At 35.8% G+C, this 19,072-nt stretch overlaps 1 protein-coding gene across 5 annotated transcripts in view; it reads right to left on the bottom strand.

Annotated features, from left to right (window-relative positions):
• Positions 1–19,072, bottom strand: part of MLF1 (myeloid leukemia factor 1) — a 49,811-nt gene that overhangs the window by 3,069 nt on the left and 27,670 nt on the right. For 2 of the 5 annotated variants that reach the window (XM_012447388.3, XM_064378860.1), the window contains exons 2-6: positions 8,882–9,029; positions 8,039–8,083; positions 4,833–4,916; positions 3,488–3,616; positions 1,600–1,759 (exon numbers count right to left, since the gene is read on the bottom strand). In XM_012447388.3, coding sequence (XP_012302811.2) covers positions 1,600–1,759; positions 3,488–3,616; positions 4,833–4,916; positions 8,039–8,083; positions 8,882–9,029 — 566 coding nt within the window. The remainder of the gene's footprint in view (positions 1–1,599; positions 1,760–3,487; positions 3,617–4,832; positions 4,917–8,038; positions 8,084–8,881; positions 9,030–19,072) is intronic. The other 3 variants (XM_012447389.3, XM_064378861.1, XM_012447390.2) reach the window with 2 other exon arrangements.

Raw genomic sequence — 19,072 nt, 5'->3', positions numbered from 1 at the left:
GTCGCCCAGGCTGGGGGTGCAATGGGGCAACTGGGCTCACTGCAACCTCCACCTCCTGGGTTCAAGAGATTCTCCTGCCTCAGCCTCCCAAGTAGCTGGGACTACAGGTGCATGCCACTATGCTGGGCTAATTTTTGTATTTTTAGTGGAGACGGGGTTTCACCATGTTGGCCAGGCTGGTCTCTAACTCCTGACCTTGTGATCCACCTGCCTCAGTCTCCCAAAGTGCTCAGACAACAGGTGTGAGCCACTGCACCCAGCCAGAATTTCTTTTTTAGTATAACACTTTAAACACTTTATTATGGAAAAACGTTATTCAAAATACTTTCTGAAAATAGGAGATGAATCCAACTAAATTTTAATATTTCATTATTAAATTAATACAATAAAATATAAAAGCTTAATATTGATTTAAAAATTAATAAAAATAATGTAAATGTATTGATTAAATTTGTTAATAGATTGTAATATAATTAAAAACTACGGCCGGGCACGTTGGCTCACCCCTGTAATCCCAGCACTTTGGGAGGCCAAGGCGGGTGGATCACCTGAGGTCAGGAGTTCGAGACCAACCTGTCCAACATGGAGAAACCCCCGTCTCTAGTAAAAAATACAAAATTAGCCAGGCATGGTGATGGATGCCTGTAACCTCAGCTACTCAGGAGGCTGAGACAGAATCGCTTGAACCCAGGAGGCGGAGGTTGCAGTGAGCTGAGATTGTGCCATGGCACTCCAGCCTGGGCAACAAGAGCGAAACTCCGTCTAAAAAAAAAAAAAAACTACAAGGAGAATGGTTAGGACACTAGAAGGTCTTAAATGCATTGAAGAATAAATATAAAATCTAGAAAAAGAAAAGATTTACTTGAGAGAGGCAGAGACATAATGCAATCTAACATACCAGGAATTAAAATCTTATGTATACAAAAGCCTAAGTGCTCAACAGTACAGAATGATTTAAGTAAAAATTATGGCTTATTTATAATGAAACTTTTAGGTAACCGCTTATTTGAAAAATGGCATCATAGGTGATTTTACAATTATAATGGTAAATTGAAATAAGTACAATATAAACTATATAAAAGTAAAATACTAATGAGAAAAAAGTGTGTTTATATATATATATATAAAATGATTAGTAAGAAATGCATTAAAATATTAATAGTATTTTGAGTTTGGGCTATGGATGACTTTTTTCTTTATACTTTTTTTTTTAATAAAAAAAATTTCCTGGCAACTTTCATTTAATGTCTTTATACTTTTTACTTTCATTTAATGTCTTTATACTTTTCAAATGTACTTTCTTGATAATCAGAAAAAAATATTTAAAGACTCATTTTGCCTACTGATAGTATTACTAAATAATTCAAAAGATTCCACTTTTCAAGTATAAGATAAAAATAAATAATATACCATATTACCAAAAATCACTATAAAAAAGAGCTCTCCTATAAAAGAATGGAACCACAATCCTATTACTTTCACAAAGTATTCACTACATATTATTCAAAAACTACATCTTATGACGTTTCTACAAAAAATATTCGTCAAGTACAGTTGTTAATCTTATGAGAAAGAATTTTTTTGTGTGTGATAACTTACTTTCATTCATATTGATGAACTCCTGGTTGACCTCTTCATCTCCAGTCTTCTTGTTCTTTGACTTTTTAATTACATGAGCTCGGTCATGGATATGATGACCAATAGCCATTTTTTCTAGTCCACTGTCAGAATCTCTCATTGCTTTCCTGGTTTCCTTTATCTATAAAAATAAAGAAACAAAAGATATTTCATTATTACTTAAACATATATATACTGTATATAATTCTAAAATTCTCAGGGCCAGCTTACCTACTGAGGTATGGCCATAGATCTACCGCTCTAAAAATAATGTGTACTCTGTTCCACTATTAACTTGTGGTAAAATTGTGGTAGTAAGTCTCTGATATTTCCTGAACTCCTTGAAATGAAAATGTCTACAACAAACAGAACCCATACAATTCAACCTTTTTCCAAATTAAAATAAAATATTAAAACAAAAGTAACAATTATAATTTAATGCCTTCCAGACTATCTTGGACAATGTAATAGAAAGAAGTTTATGATGGCATTCCTACAAATAAGAGCAACTAATTATTCGTCAGTCATGTTGATTGGCTTGAATCTCATGATTCCCACCTATCAGCTCTGTGAAAGTGTTATCAGAATATTTATGATAGCTACTAACATCATTTACTGTGGGACATATACAATTATATTCTGTTTATCTTTAAGACTATCACTTTTAGAATTAAAATGTTTGAGATCAATTAGCAGAATTACGACAAGAACATCATTAAAAGGTTCATCTTTATATGGAAGAACTAAAAAATGAACTACTTCACACTCATTAGACTGGTAAACCTAAATTTCTACTATAAGTACTAACAAGGAAGTAAGAGAAATGGAAACTCACAAACCACAGTTTGCAGAAGCCAACAACTTCAATCACTGTGAGACAGTCGTTTGGAAATGCTAGGTAAAGATGAAGGTACACATACCCTACAACTCAGCAATACCATTCCTAGACTCTTTGTATAAGGAGCCATGTATAAAGATGAATTAGTGAAAGATTAGACTCACCTACATATCTATCAACAGAAAATGATTTAAAAATCATGGTGCATTCATATTTTGGATACTACATAGAAGTTAAATGACAGCCACATTTATCCACTTGAATAAATCTCAGAAGCATATTACTCAGCAAAGACAAGTTGCAGAGGACACACGCAATATGACACCCTTTATGTATTGTTGGGAAATCTCAAAAATAATCCGTTATATTTTTTATGATATAAACATAAATAATAAAATTGTAAAAACATGCATGAAAATGATAAACTCCAAATATAGGAAAATGGTAATCTCTGAGGAGGGGAGAAAGGGAAAGCAGACCACAGAGGACTGTATTAGAAGCTTTAACTACCTCTGTACATTTTTGCTTAAAAAGAAAACAAAGCAAGAGACAACTTGAAGCAAAGAGAAAAATGTTATGATATGACTAAACTGGGCGGCAGGAATATGGGCACTTATTACGTTATTCTCTATATCCTTTTTGTACACTTAAAACATTTTGAGTTAAAAAGTTAATTCACTTCAAATGTAAACTTAAAAGTAGACATTATTTCATGAAACAAAGGCTTTACTGTTTTACCTTGTCAACATGTAAAGGTAATAAACATCAATAGATATTTACATGAAAAAAGGCACTGTCAAGGAGGTGAAAATTGCCACAAACTAAGTAAATACAGTTGAGCTTTAATGGTTTCCACAGTGAGGACAACCTTAACCCCAACTCCCACACCTTCCTCCTGTCCCCCAGCCACCTTGTACCAGATCAAATTTTAATAGTTAACTACACCTATGTCCCCAAACCTGTGATACTTCTATAGACAGTCTATCATTCCACAACTTAATAAAGTTCTGGGAATGCTTATAGAAAACTTACTCCTCCTGGAGCTCGACGGGTTTGAGTTGAGGCCTGAAAAACCTTTGGCGGTTCATCTCCTACTTTGGAGTAAGTCATAACTGAGGAAGAACAAAATGAATGTCCATTTGGATCCACTGAAAGTTGACCCTACAGGTAAACAAATTGTAAATTCAGAGTCGGGTCAAATATAAATAATTATTGCCAGAGAGTTCAAATAAGTAACAACACTAGCTGTAAGTTCTGCCTAAGGATACTAAACTACCAATATGGTGTAGCCAAAGGGCACATCCAGGTTCTCAAGTGAGAAGTAACTTGAAAAATTACCCAAAAAAAAAAAAAAAAAAAAAGGCATCCCTAGAGTCCTAATGGTCATCCATTTTGGGTACCAACCCACTCGCCTTACAAAGACTGGTAAGTGACTCACTCAGAGATCCTTAAGTCTTTGGGTGCTTGTGGCTCAGATTTCAATAAAGATGCTATGCCTCCAAACTTGTGATACTTCTATAGTCAGTGGTTGACCCTTGTGTGTAATCTTGCCAATCAAGCCAATTAGTTATACATCAAGTTTCATACCTCTTCCTGTAGGTACCAGATTGCTACATTACTAAAACCAATAATGCCCTAGATTATTTGGGCATTCTGAAATGATCCATAGAATTCAAACTGGATGACTAGAATGATTTGGGTCTTCTTCAGATCACATCAAGTGACTGGTTTTAATGTTAAGTAGAAAAGAAAGAGTATTATTATAGTACTAGTTTATAAGTATTTGAACTATCAGGGTTTTATACCTAAACAACATTACTAAAATTTCTGTTTTCAGAGTTATTTATAAAACCCTAAAACGTAACTCTTCAGATGTTACAAATCCTTTTAAGTAAACAGATTAATATTATTCTTAACATTAACAATATTAATCCTTTTAAGTAAACAGGTTAATTTTATTGTTAATAACAAACAAAATTATGCAAATTCATATAAAATGTTCATTTACAATAGTGACTTTCAGTGGAATCAATGTTTTTGAGGTTAACTTTTTTCCAATTTTTTTTTTTAAATTTTGAAAGTAAACATTATTTTTCAAACTTGGAGGTTATGAACTCAATTTAGTAGGTTGTAACCAGGATTTTAAAAACATGAAATAGACTAGAAAATAACTATATATACTGTAAAGAGTATAGTCATTTTTTTCATGAAACTTTTGCTTCAAATACATTTACAAAGTATACAAATATTGCTTATTGGGTTAAGCATGTAAAATATCTTTTTAACCACTATGGTTAAAAAATGTTTGAAAGCCACTATGATATATAATATACCAAAGTATACACAATGTTCTCAATGCTATATTTTTAGTACTTACAAAGTTTCTTTCTAATTGCTGCACACAGTTTCTCATATTTGACAACATTTGGTCCACTGTCTGAAAAGGGCTGACCTCTGTATGCTACAGAATATCAGGAAATTTGTTATTAACTATAAGTACAACATAAAAGATGCAAACACATCTTCCAAAACAGAAAAATATTTTTTTTTATTCATTTAGTAGAATCTCATGCAGTAATCAACCAACAAAGATAACTTAAAGAGCATACAATAACAGTGATTAGTTAAGGAGAAAACTGAAGCATACACAAAATCCCAGAGCCAACATACAAATAATTAGGGAACTGTAACATTATAAATACATATATGCACATGTGTATATATACACATATACATGTGCATGTATATATAAATACACATATACACCTAATCACTCATTACTCACTTTTTCAAAACAGAATTTGGTATATGTTAAACACTAAGTGATATATTTTCTAGCATAGGATAGTTTTCATAATTTTCCTTATCTCTCAATACTCCACCATGTAAATAAGTAAAACTTTGGGTATAAGATGCCAATGTCACCCCCAGCAGTACTACATGGCTGAAAGAAGCTGCCCCTCTAGTAAGTAGGCAGCCTTCCTCTCTTCATAGTAGGATCCAGGTGACAGAAGTCAATTCACTTTACTAAATAGGCCTCCAATTTTCTGCCTACTGAAGGGTCAGTAGGCTACACCCTTGAAGCATGAGGTATGCTTCTTCAGAAAAACAGTTAAGAATTCCTCTAAACAGTAGTTTCTCAACCAAGATTGATTTTGATTCTCAGGAGACATTTGGCAGTAACTATACTGATTTTTGGCTGTCACAGATGAGGAGAGCATGTAACTAGCATTTAGTGGATGGAGGTCAGGGATACTGCTTAACATCCTACAATGGATAGGACAGTCCCAGAACAAAGAATTACCCAGGCCAAAATGACAGTAGCACTGAGGTTAAGACACTTTGTTTTAGGAAAATCTACCACTGATTTTAGGTTTTATCACTGGAAGACTCACCAGCAAATAAAAGTCAAGCACACATTCCAATGTGTTACCCAGTAAATCATCTGTTATAAAATAGAAGGAGTTGCTTGGTTTAAGGAACTTCTCTGTTCAAGCAAGTGGAGCGCTGAATCTCTAAGGCCTGTTTGTGCCTCTGCCTTCTCTTGCTATTAGATTTTTACATATATTCACAATGGAAAATAGGTGGGAAAACCAAATTCCTCCTTGGAACCTGCACTTAATATAGTTCGGAACAACAAAGGCACATTTAGGAAGTATTAATATATATTTGAGTACAAAAAGGACTGAAGTAGAATTCAACACTAGACTGAGAATCCATTCTTATTTCATCAGATATGGAAGGGTTAATCCAAAGGAGAAAAAGACAGAAAGGAAAAGATTAGACATTTGGGTATATCTGCCCTCTTCTCAATTCATGTTCAAATAAACCACCAAAAGATGTGTCTGCACTTGCTCTGGGGTGACCCAACACACTAGAGTGACAAAAAGTTGGGGTACAAAATGGAGTTGAGACTTCAGTGGGCCCTTAACGCCTTCAAAAATTTTGTACACAGGGCCATTTTGTCAATTTTATTTACAATATTCCCAATACATGTATAACAATTTCTGGCATTTAAGAGGGTTTAATAAATATTTGTGGAATGAATGAACAAATTAGCTCAGCTCAAATCCATATATCCAATAGTTTACCAGATAAATCTACCTGGAAAACCCCAGATGTCTTAAATGCAAAACACCCAAAACTAAAATGATGGTTTTGACTACCCCACTCTTATATCTGTACTGAATCAATGCCTTATCTCAGTGGCATTCCTATCTACCTCATTCCTCATGCCAGAAAAATGGGTGTGATACTCCCCTTCTCCCTCTCTATTGCTCTTTCAACCCTATCAATCGGTAAGTTCTAGCCATTCATCCTTTTAACCCTCTCTCGAATGAAATAATTCATTTTTATCATCACAGTCATTACTAGTAGAAGTAAGCCATCACTAATACTTTATCCAGAATTCTTCAACAGCCTTCTGACTTCACTGCCTCCACTGTAGTCTCTTCTAATCTTTCAAAAATCTGACTCTATTACCACTTTGAAATTAGTCATCACTGCTTCCTTTGCTCTTAAGATAATGTTTACTTTCCTTACTATGGCCTAAAGAAGTCTCTGGTTACCTCTTCATCGTCATCAGTGTCTACGGTTCAACTTATACCCTGGCGCTAATTGACTCTAAACATCTTTAGCTACCTAGCCTCCAGGTTTTTGCACAGGTTGTTTTCTCTGTGTTGAACAGTATTCCTTTCCTCTCTCTCCTTTTCTGGCTAACTGCTACTAATCCTTAAGGTTCAGGAAGTCTACTTGGATTGACCCACCCCACCTCAAAAGGTGCTTTTTCCCATCTGTGCTCCCTCCCATAGCATGCTGAACTTCCTAATCATTTTACTCATAACTCTGTGTTATAACTGCTTTTGTCATTTATCTTACTAAATATTCTGGTCAGGAGGAACAAATGTTATACCTGTATGTCAAACTTCAAGGAAACAAATAATTCAACTGTAGCACAAAAAAATTTAAAAAACCCTTTTCATGAGACTGTAGATACAAATGTTCCAAATTCATGTTATTTTCTGCTACTCCCTAGAATGCGTTTAGTGTGCTGGAAGCTAGCATCACAGACACAGCACAAAAACCCTAAGAAACAGGTGGTAGAAATGGTGGTTGCAGAGCAGCCATTCTTAAATATAGACAAGAAAAAGCTGCATGGCAAGTTGGCAACAAAATCCTAGACAAAGCAGTCAATCTGTGCTTTTCCAAATGTTGTGCTTAACTATCTACAGTTTAGTACTTTTTTTCTTTTTTTAACCTTTTGGAAAGTCATCATAAGCATGTGGAAGTCCCCAGCTTTCAAACACAACTATGAGAATCCCTTTTGTAAATCAAGCAAATATTCATCTATTAAAATCTACTTTTTTTGAAGATGAATTTTATATATGTTGAAATGACTTACTTCAGGAAACATGTGCCTAAACTTTCTAAGGTAAGTTTGATACATGAAACAGAGGTTTTCAGTATAAATATTAAAAAGCCATTATGAAAGTGAGATTGCATGCCAATCTAGTCAGTCTGAGTTAATAAAAAATAAGTATTTGTCAGAAAATATTGCTAAAATGATTTGTGTCTGATACGAACCATACCACCAAAACTGCCAAAAGGCACAAGAGAACAATTCGTTGCCTGGAAAAATATCCAATTAATTTTGATTATGACATTTATTATATAGAAGTTTCTCAGTTTACCAATTAAATGTTTACTGAGTTTCAAATATCTACATTTCAATTGCAGAAATTCATCTTTATAGAAACCCCTGAGGACTTGTTATCTTAGAACTATCATTCCTGAGGCTGAAAAAGCAACAGAAATAAGAGAGGCAAAAAAGAATGGTTACAATATATAAATATCCTGTTTCTTTTTTTTAACTTTTAGTTGAGTATGTTTGTAGCCTCTAGCTTTGCTCTAAGGCAAGACATATGAAAATATATTGCAGTTGCAAGGCTTTTGAAATACAATTAAAGGTTAACCTAAGCTTTGAAAGTCCATAGGTAACCATATGGAATATTACTGTTTCCTGGTCCAACAAAGATAATCCTTTGCAGCTTTTGATATTATGTTCAAGTATTAAAACAATTCATATGGGAGAGAAAGGACATTTCCTTGCCTGTTCTAGTTTCAGATATGGGAGGATGTTATAAGGTGAGAAATGTATACATAAATATAAAAAATAATGGTTTAAGTTTGCCTTGTAATATATAACCCTATGGTCCTCAAAGTTTTGGTAGCACAGTGGAATTCTATATTGCTGACAAGTCACTATTCAAGGATTCAGCTTTCCAAAGGTCCCCCCTTTTATATAATAGCTATTTCTATAACAAGAATATTAGTTATATCATATCATTATAGATATATACTTCTGTAGTACTTTCCTTCAAATTCCTACAGGTCTTTCTCACTGCCTTTGAAAAAAAAAGAACTTACAGTCAAAGTATCTTCATCATCATTATGTCCTCTACGATTACGAGCTCTCCCTCTTCCATCAGAGATACTGAGCAAATCTCTTCCAAAGGGTTCAGAAAAACTTCTCATCATCTGTCGCATATTTTCTCGGTGTCCAAGGATGGATTCACTGTTGAAAATATATATAATCGAGAAAGATTCAGTGTTGGAATTTAAATAAGTAGGCAGCTAAATGCCACAAAGAATTATTTTGAGATAATATGTTTGTTAAAGAGATAAAAGAAGAGTAGAATAGAATTCTACTTTATTCAGAACCAGGATAGAATTCTCACAAAGATCCATTTATTAGATGGTTCCCTACTTACAATGGTTCAAGTTAAAGTTTTTTGACTTTACTGTTGTATGAAAGCACTATGCATTCAGTAGAAATAGTACTTCAAGGACCCATACAGCCATGCTGCTTTTCACTTTCAGTACAGTAGTCAATAAATTACATGAGATATTCAACACTTTACAATAAAGTAGGCTTTATGTTACATGATGTTGCCCAACTGTAGGCTAAGGTATATGTTTTGATAATACTCAGTAGGTTAAGTGTATTAAATGCATTTTGATGTGTAATATTTTCAACTTGCTATGGTTTCACTGGAATGCAATCTCATCATAAGTTGAGAAGCATCTGTATTGATAAATAAAATTAATGAAAACCTGTTATTTTTATCCACTATAATTCATTTAATGCGTAATAAAAAATACACCTTTATCCCATATTGCATAAAAATGGTAAACACAAAGTAACATGTCTCAGGTTGCTTAAGCTAAAAGAAACGGCAAATAAAGGAATCTGAAAAATACTGTTTCCAGGTAAAGGCCATTTTGGGCAGTCAATAATATAAATTCTAGAGAGGATTAATAAATACCGACTGGTTTATTTTTAACTCTTATGTAGGAAATACAAGTATTGAGAACTATAGCTATGTTATGACCACTGTAAAGCTACATTTTTAAATAGACAAAGTCAAAGCTACAGATAATGTTTATGAAGCTAACTTTCTAAAAACTCTAAATACTAGGAATCACCACATAACCAAAATATCTGTACCAATCAACAGTGAGATGGTTAGCAATGCAGATTCCTATCTACCACTGCCACCCTCTCTACCCCTGCCACCCTCTCTACCCCAATCAAATTCACTTGCTCTGAATATGATTTGTAGACATGCATCCCTGATAAATTTTTTTTTTTTTTTTTTTACATAGGGGATCATTCTGTCACCTAGGCTGGAGTGCGGTGGTATGATCTTGGCTCACTGCAGCCTCAACCTCCTAGGCTCAAGCTATCCTCCTGCCTTAGCCCCCCAAGTAGCTGGTACTACAGACATATGCCACTTTCCCTGGCTAATTTTTATATTTTTTGCAGAGATGGTCTTGCCATGTTGCCGAGGCTGTTCTCAAACTCCTGAGCTAACGTGATCTGCCCGCCTCGGCCTCCCAAAGTGCTGGGATTACAGGCAGGTGCCACAGCACCCAACCTCCCTGATGATGTTAATTCAAGTAGTCCCTCAACAACCTTTGAGAAACAGTATCCTTTCTGTGTTTGTGGCTCCTGAATTAATTAGAACCTGAGCCTCTCCTCCTGAGCCTAAATTTCCTGTTGTAGAATAAGGGTAATATTGCATATCCCTGTTCTTGAAACTAAATAGTGGAATCTGAAAGCACAGAACAAAATATCTGAGTGAAAATATGTTGAATAAATGTCCATTTCTCTTATCTCCTCTTCCTAACTCATGTTTGGATGTCACTCTATTATTCTATCATTTAATACTCTCATGAAAAAAAAAAGAGTGATTTATTTTAAAACAACAGCAGGAATTACTGGCGTGAGCCACCTCACCCAGCCCAATACTGAGGCAGGCAGATCACGAGATCAGGAGTTAAAGACCAGCCTGGCCAATATGGTGAAACCCCGTCTCTACTAAAAATACAAAAATTAGCCAGGCATGATGGCGCATGCCTGTACTCCCAGCTACTCAGGAGCCTGAGGCAGGAGAATCGTTTGAACCTGGGAGGCGGAGATTGCAGCCAAGACTGCACCATTGCACTCCAGCCTGGGCAACAGAGTGAGACTCTGTCAAAAAAAAACACCAAAAAAAAAAAACCACCCACAGCAATCATCACATTTCAGGCTCTTTTCTGTGTGCTTTATAAATATCAACACTATAATCTGATGTTAACCCTTTCATCACAAGTCTTATTGAAGAATCTAAATTTTTTTTTTTACCTTATCACAATGGTTTCCCAACTTTGTTCCAGTTGGACAGTTACTGATCCACTAGCCAACTCCTTATTCCTCATTCTAGAACTTAAGGTACACCATGATTTCTTGCAGTCCAATGGAACCCCCCCCCCAATAGTCTGGCCTCCTTTCACACTTCTCCACTTCAGTTATATTCTTCTTAGGTCACCCTCTCCCGTTCTAATTCCAATCCTCTGATGTCATTATGAAGACGCTAAAATTTTCCTTGCAGCTCCAGCTCAAAGGAGGAAGCTCAAAAATTCTGTCTTCTGCCTGTAATTCCAGGTAGAAAGAACATTTCCTCTGAATTTCACATATTTGCATACATAAACCTATTCCAAAAGAGCTCAGATTTATTCATGCATTACCTTGGAGGTTAAAAAAAAAGCATAACTGTTCCAAGTGTGAGTTGAAGATTAGCAAACTGCTTAACTGGATTTGTGCTTGTGTGTATAGACAGGTGCTTTCATTCAGTCTTGTTTAGGTGTAATTTACATACAATGAAGTTTACCAATTTTAGTTGTACAGTTTGGATTTTAACAAGTACACTGTCATAACCTCCACCATAATTAAGATGTAGAACATTTCCATCACCCCAAAAAGTTTCCTCGTCTTTTTGCAGATAATTACCTGCTCCTAATTATCATGAATAGGCTTTCTGTCATTATAGTTTTGTCTTTTCCAAAATTCATATAATGGAATCACATACTATGTCATCTTTTGTTTCTGGCTTCTTTTCCTTAGCATAATGTTTCTATGATTCATCTATATTGTTCCATATTTCAGTCCATTCAGTTTTATTGCTAAGTTCATACATATGATTATATCAATATCATAATCACAAAACTGTTTCTAGTTTTTGGCTATTAATAATAAAGCTGCTATGAATACTTACATACTAGTCTTTGTGAATACATACTTGGCCTTAAGTAAACACCTAAGAGTCAGGACTGCTGGCTTGTATTAGAAGAGTGTGTAAATATTATAAAACTGTAAACTCAGAGTTCCAGTTGCATGGCATTCTTGCTGATGTGGGATAGTCAGATTTTAGCCATTTGAGTGCTAATGTCATAACATCTCATTGTGGTTTTATTTTGTATTGTTATTCATATATCTTCTTTGATAGAACTGTCTATTCAAATACTTTCTTCATTTTTAAAAATCAAGTTATAAGAATTCTTTATATATTCTGGACACAGACTTTTATCAGATACAGGTTTTAAATTTTTTCCCCAGTCTTGGACTTGCCTTTTTTTTTCTCTTAATGTGAATGTTCCACACAACTATGGATCTTTGTTATGTCTTCCATTTTTACCACATTTTGCTAATGTGATTAAGGATTTTGAGATGGGGAGATTATCCTGGATTATCCCAAATGGGCCCAATGTAATCACAAGGGTCCTTATGAGAAGGAGACAGCAGTGTCATAATCATAAGATGCTATACTGCTGGGTTTAAAAATGGAGGTAGAGGCCAAAAGCCAAGGAACACAGCAGTCTCCAGAAGCTAGAAAAGACAAGGAAACAGACTCACCCCTATGAACTCCAGAAGGAATGTAGCCCTGCCAACACCTTGATTTAGCCCCGGGAAACCCATTTTGGACTTCTGATCTCTACCATAAGACAACTGCTGTTGTTTTCAGTCTCTAAATATGTGGTAATCTGTTATAGTAGCAATAGAAAACTAATACAAGTTTTATAATTTTAATTTTAAAATACACAAAGGTCTCACTCCTCTGTTAAAGTTCTTCTAGACTAGGAACTGTATCTTTATTCATTCATATTACAAACCACTGGGCTCCACACACAGTATACACTATAAATGTTTATAAAATTTGAACCATCCTATATATCAGATGGTCCCCCCAACCATTTCTTTTTTTTTTTTCTTTTTCTTTATTTTTTAATTGCATTTTAGGTTTAGGGGTACATGTGAAGAACATGCAAGATTGTTCCATAGGTACACACATGGCAGTGTGATGTGCTGCCTTCCTCCCCATCACCTATATCTGGCATTTCTCCCCGTGCTATCTGTCCCCAACTCCCCACCCCCACTGTCCCTCCCCTATTTCCCCCCTACAGTCCCCAGTGTGTGATGCTTCCCTCCCTGTGTCCGTGTATTCTCACTGTTCAACACCCGCCTATGAGTGAGAACATGCAGTGTTTGATTTTCTGTTGTTGTGTCAGTTTGCTGAGAATGATGGTTTCCAGGTTCATCCATGTCCCTACAAAGGACACGAACTCATCATTTTTGATGGCCGCATAGTATTCCATGGCGTATATGTGCCACATTTTCCCTGTCCAGTCTATCATCGATGGGCATTTGGGTTGGTTCCAGGTCTTTGCTATTGTAAACTGTGCTGCAATGAACATTCGTGTGCATGTGTCCTTATAGTAGAATGATTTATAATGCTTTGGATATAAACCCAGTAATGGGATTGCTGGGTCAAATGGAATTTCTATGTCTAGGTCCTTGAGGAATCGCCGCACTGTCTTCCACAATGGTTGAACTAGTTTACACTCCCACCAACAGTGTAAGTGCTCCTATTTCTCCACATCCTCTCTAGCATCTGTTGTCTCCAGATTTTTTAATGATCGCCATTCTAACTGGTGTAAGGTGGTATCTCAATGTAGTTTTGATTTGCATTTCTCTAATGACCAGTGATGATGAGCATTTTTTCATACGTTTGTTGGCCTTATGTATGTCTTCTTTTGTAAAGTGTCTGTTCATGTCCTTTGCCCACTTTTGAATGGGCTTGTTTTTTTCTTGTAGATCTGTTTTAGTTCTTTGTAGATTCTGGATATCAGCCCTTTGTCAGATGGGTAGATTGCAAAAAATTTTTCCCATTCTGTTGGTTGCCGATTCACTCTAATGACTGTTTCTTTTGCTGTGCAGAAGCTGTGGAGTTTGATTAGGTCCCATTTGTCTATTTTGGCTTTTCTTGCCAATGCTTTTGGTGTTCTGGTCATGAAGTCCTTGCCCACGCCTATGTTCTGAATGGTTTTGCCTAGGTTTTCTTCTAGGGTTTTTATGGTGTTAGGTCTTATGTTTAAGTCTTTAATCCATCTGGAGTTAATTTTAGTGTAAGGTGTCAGGAAGGGGTCCAGTTTCTGCTTTCTGCACATAGTTAGCCAGTTTTCCCAACACTATTTATTAAACAGGGACTCCTTTCCCCATTGCTTGTTTTTGTCAGATTTGTCAAGGATCGGATGGTTGTAGATGTGCGGTGTTGCCTCCGAGGCCTCTGTTCTGTTCCATTGGTCTATATCTCTGTTTTGGTACCAGTATCATGCTGTTTTGATTACTGTTGCCTTGTAGTATAGTTTCAAGTCCGGTAGTGTGATGCCTCCCGCTTTGTTTTTCTTGTTTAGAATTGACTTGGCTATGTGGGCTCTCTTTTGGTTCCATATGAAGTTTAAGGTGGTTTTTTCCAGTTCTGTGAAGAAGGTCATTGGTAGCTTGATGGGGATAGCTTTGAATCTGAAAATTACTTTGGGCAGTATGGCCAGTTTCACGATATTGATTCTTCCTAACCATGAACATGGAATGTTTCTCCATCTGTTTGTGTCCTTCTTATTTCGTTGAGCAGTGGTTTGTAGTTCTCCTTGAGGAAGTCCTTTACATCCTTTGTTAGTTGTATTCTTAGGTATTTTAATCTCTTTGCAGCAATTGTGAATGGCAGTTCGTTCTTGATTTGGCTCTCTTTAAGTCTGTTATTGGTGTATAGGAATGCTTGTGATTTTTGCACATTGATTTTGTATCCTGAGACTTTGCTGAAGTAGCTTATCAGTTTCAGGAGATTTTGGGCTGAGACAATGGGGTCTTCTAGATATACAATCATGTCATCTGCAAATAGAGACAATTTGACTTCCTCCTTTCTTATTTGAATACCCTTTATTTCTTTTTCTTGCCTGACTGCTCTGGCCAGAACTTCCAGTACTATATTGAATAGGAGCGGTGAGAGAGGGCATCCTTGTCTAGTGCCAGATTTCAAAGGGAATGCTTCCAGTTTTTGCCTATTCAGTATGATATTGGCTGTTGGTTTGTCGTAAATAGCTTTTATTATTTTGAGATACGGTCCATCAATACCTAGTTTATTGAGGGTTTTTGGCATAAAGGGCTGTTGAATTTTGTTAAAGGCCTTCTCTGCATCAATTGAGATAATCATGTGGTTTTTGTCTTTGGTTCTGTTTATGTGGTGAATTATGTTTATAGACTTGCATATGTTGAACCAGCCTTGCATCCCCGGGATGAATCCCACTTGATCATGGTGGATAAGCTTTTTGATGTGCTGTTGCAATCGGATTGCCAGTATTTTATTGAAGATTTTTGCATCTATGTTCATCATGGATATTGGCCTGAAGTTTTCTTTTCTTGTTGAGTCTCTGCCAGGTTTGGTATCAGGATGATGTTGGTCTCATAAAATGATTTGGGAAGGATTCCCTCTTTTTGGATTATTTGGAATAGTTCCAGAAGGAATGGTACCAGCTCCTCTTTGTATGTCTGGTAGAATTCGGCTGTCAACCCATCTGGATCTGGATTTTTTTGGGTGGTAGGCTCTTAATTGCTGCCTTGACTTCAGACCTTGTTATTGGTCTATTCAGGGTTTCGGCTTCTTCCTGGTTTAGGCTTGGGAGGATTCAAGTGTCCAGGAATTCATCCATTTCTTCCAGGTTTACTAGTTTATGTGCATAGAGATGTTTGTAATAATCTCTGATGATGGTTTGTATTTCTGTGGAATCTGTGGTGATATCCCCTTTATTGTTTTTTATTGCACCTATTTGATTCTTCTCTCTTTTCTTTTTATTAATCTGGCTAGTGTTCTGTCTATTTTGTTGATCTTTTCAAAAAAACAGCTCCTGGATTTACTGATTTTTTGAAGGGTTTTTTGTGTCTCTATCTCCTTCAGTTCTGCTCTGATCTTGAAGTTATTTCTTGTCTTCTGCTAGGTTTTGAATTTTTTTGGTCTTGCTCCTCTAGCTCTTTCAATTTTGATGATAGGGTGTTGATTTTAGATCTTTCCTTGCTTCTCATGTGGGCCCCCCCAACCATTTCTTGGCAAAATTACTAACTATTCTTAATTAAAGGCTCTGCTCACCTTGGTGCTTGCTACACAGAGAAAAATCTCTACTGCAACCAATACCTGCAGTCCTGAAGTTCTTCTTTAGTGACTTTTGGTTTTAGGCGACAGGAAACTCCTAAACTATACTTGGTTTTCTCTGGCCCAAGTATTTTAATACATGGGACTTATATGTCCTGATAATAGTTCCAAGGGCTTCTTGTGCTTCAGTTTCAGCTGCTCCAGAGTAAGACCACCTGTATGTCTGAGAAACTACACTCTGAGGTTTGTTTATGCCATAGAAGCTTATATCTTAATTCGGGCCATCCTGAACATGGTCTCAAAATTTTTTATCTATAAATACTTGTTTGTTGAGGCAGAAACAGATGTATAAACTTTTTGTAGATTTGTAGTTCATTTTCCTGTCTTTAGATGAAAGCAACAAAACTGATGACTTAGACTGAGGGCAGTTTTAAATGTGTTATGCTTGTGATTTAACATGTATTAGTTATCTATTGCTGTTGTAACTTAGCAGCTTAAAACAACATTTGTTATATCACAATTTCTGTTGATTAGGAATCCAGAGCAGTTTAGGTGGGTAGTTCTGACTCAGGGCATCTGTAGGCTGCAATGAAGTTGTCAGTTGAGGCTTTAGTCATCTCAAGTCTTGACTCGTGGAGAACCCACTTCTAATTTCCTTCATATGGCTATTGGCTAGTCTCAAAAAAGTCTGCTTCTAAGCTCATTCAGGTGGACCTCTCCACAGTGCTGTTCCACATCATGGTAGCTCCTTCCCCAGCGTAAGCCATCATGTAAGAGAACATCTAAGACAGAAGCCATGGTGTTTTAAAAATGTGATTTTGGGAGTGACATCTTATCAGTTCTTTTGTATTCCATTTATTAGAAACAAATTAGTAAGTCCCAGCCCATGTTCAAGGGGAGATTACATAAAGACATGAATACCGGGAAGTGGAGATCACTGGAAGCCATTTTAATAGCTGTCTATCACACATAAATTACTGGGTTCATTAGCTTACCAGAAACATATATCATCAAGTTTATAACATCCTTAAGTTCAACAGTATCAGTACATTTTGCAGCATGCCACAAATAAATATTGATATTAGATGATATTAAGATAACAAACTTTCCGACAGGAAATTCAGAAGGTACATTAGAATAATCAACACAATTTACTCTTTAAGTTGTGAATAAATAAATGAATGAGCTACAAGGAAGTAAAGGACACATATAGATGACTATTTGAAGATTTTTCAGTGCTAAAGGAAAAAAGATAATAGGTTACGTATCAGGAAAGTTTTGGGAAGAGAGAGGGAAAGTATATTAGAAGCCTTTCTTTGCTAGATTAAAACAGTTCTCATTGGCATAGATAACAAATTCTGATTATTTAATTTTGTAATCTTTCAATAGTCTCAGAAAAAAAAACTCAAAAATTCCCTTGAATTATAATAGGAAATAATACTTAGAAATCAGGCCATTAGTACAGAGAATACTGCCATTGGGATGGACACTTCCTCAAAAGCTGATACTTTCAAGATATCTTTTTGACTTGTCCTAATTCAAACTTGTATTCTTCAAGCTATTACTCTCTTAATCATCATTCATAGACATACCATTCAACATAATAGTGCCAGGTTAATTAAAAGCTGTATTTTACAGCACTTCAAACTTCTCAAACTATGTTATTAGACTGGGCAGTAAGAGCTGGATGTTTTTTCTTGAAATTGCTTTATATAATGTTATTTTTAAGGAACCTATCTGTGGTAGGCAGAATGGTTCCCCTAAAGATATCTATGTCCTCATCCCCAGAACCTCTGAATATGCTACATTACATGGTAAGGAGGAATTATGATTATAGATGTAATTAAGGTTGTTGTTCAGGTAACTTTAAAATATGACCAGCCTGGATTACCCAGGAGGGCTTCTTTAATTAAAGATCCTTTAAATCTGGAAGAAGTAGACATAAAAGTCAGAAAGATGTGATGATGGCTTTTTCTTCCCTTCACCTTATTAAAACTGCAAGGATTCTCTTGACCTTCCAACTACTGAAACCCAAAGGCAACTCCTATTATTCCTTGAATTTCAGCAGCAGGTATCTCTAACTTTGATGGCAATGCACTGTTTTGAACTCTGACTGATAAACTTCTCCTTAGTTGTTCCTTTTCCTTCTTGCCCTTTATAGAATTTCTGAGTGAAACAGATAGGTTTCTGGTGTCTCAAAATGTTGATACTCTCAGTCTTGAGGCAGTCAGTGAAGTTTAAGCCCTGGAGCTGGTTACCTAGGCTCCTGTCTTTCTCTGTCTCCTCGTACCCCAAGTACGTGGGCAAACATCTTTTAAACATGGATGACATTAAAATGTTGAAAAGCACTGCCCCCTAAAGACATGCTTTCTCCAGTTTTAATCCATTATCTGTTCTTTTCCCTGTCCTCTAAGGACTACTTCAACTTGAACATGCTTTAAAAAGTCATTAGAGATACTTATTAAAATTACAGATTCCTGAAATATACACTTAGGATATTGTATATCCCAAGTATGTCCCATTAATCTGCATTTTAACAAGCATTTAACCTATTCAACAATATTATCAGGGATCCCCAATTCAATTTCTTCTTGTTTTAATGCAATAGTCTCATTTACTTAACAAATATTTAATGAATACATATGTAAATGGCACGGTTCCAGGTAGTGGGGACAGAGCCCTGAAATTTGGAGGTCTAAAGCTAATTTTCAATGACCTATTGGCCAAGAAGTTGGCACACTTTCCAAAATACTCAGAATATAAATTACAAATAATGATAAAGCTATAATTAAATATTTGCCTTTTTATATTCTAG

Source organism: Aotus nancymaae, unplaced genomic scaffold (assembly GCF_030222135.1).
Source record: "Aotus nancymaae isolate 86718 unplaced genomic scaffold, 86718_ANA_hifiasm-v0.15.2.pri h1tg000019l, whole genome shotgun sequence".
In the NCBI taxonomy this organism is placed as follows: Eukaryota; Metazoa; Chordata; class Mammalia; order Primates; family Aotidae; genus Aotus; species Aotus nancymaae.
Note: the sequence above shows the minus strand (reverse complement) of the source record. Positions and strands in the feature narration are given on the sequence as shown.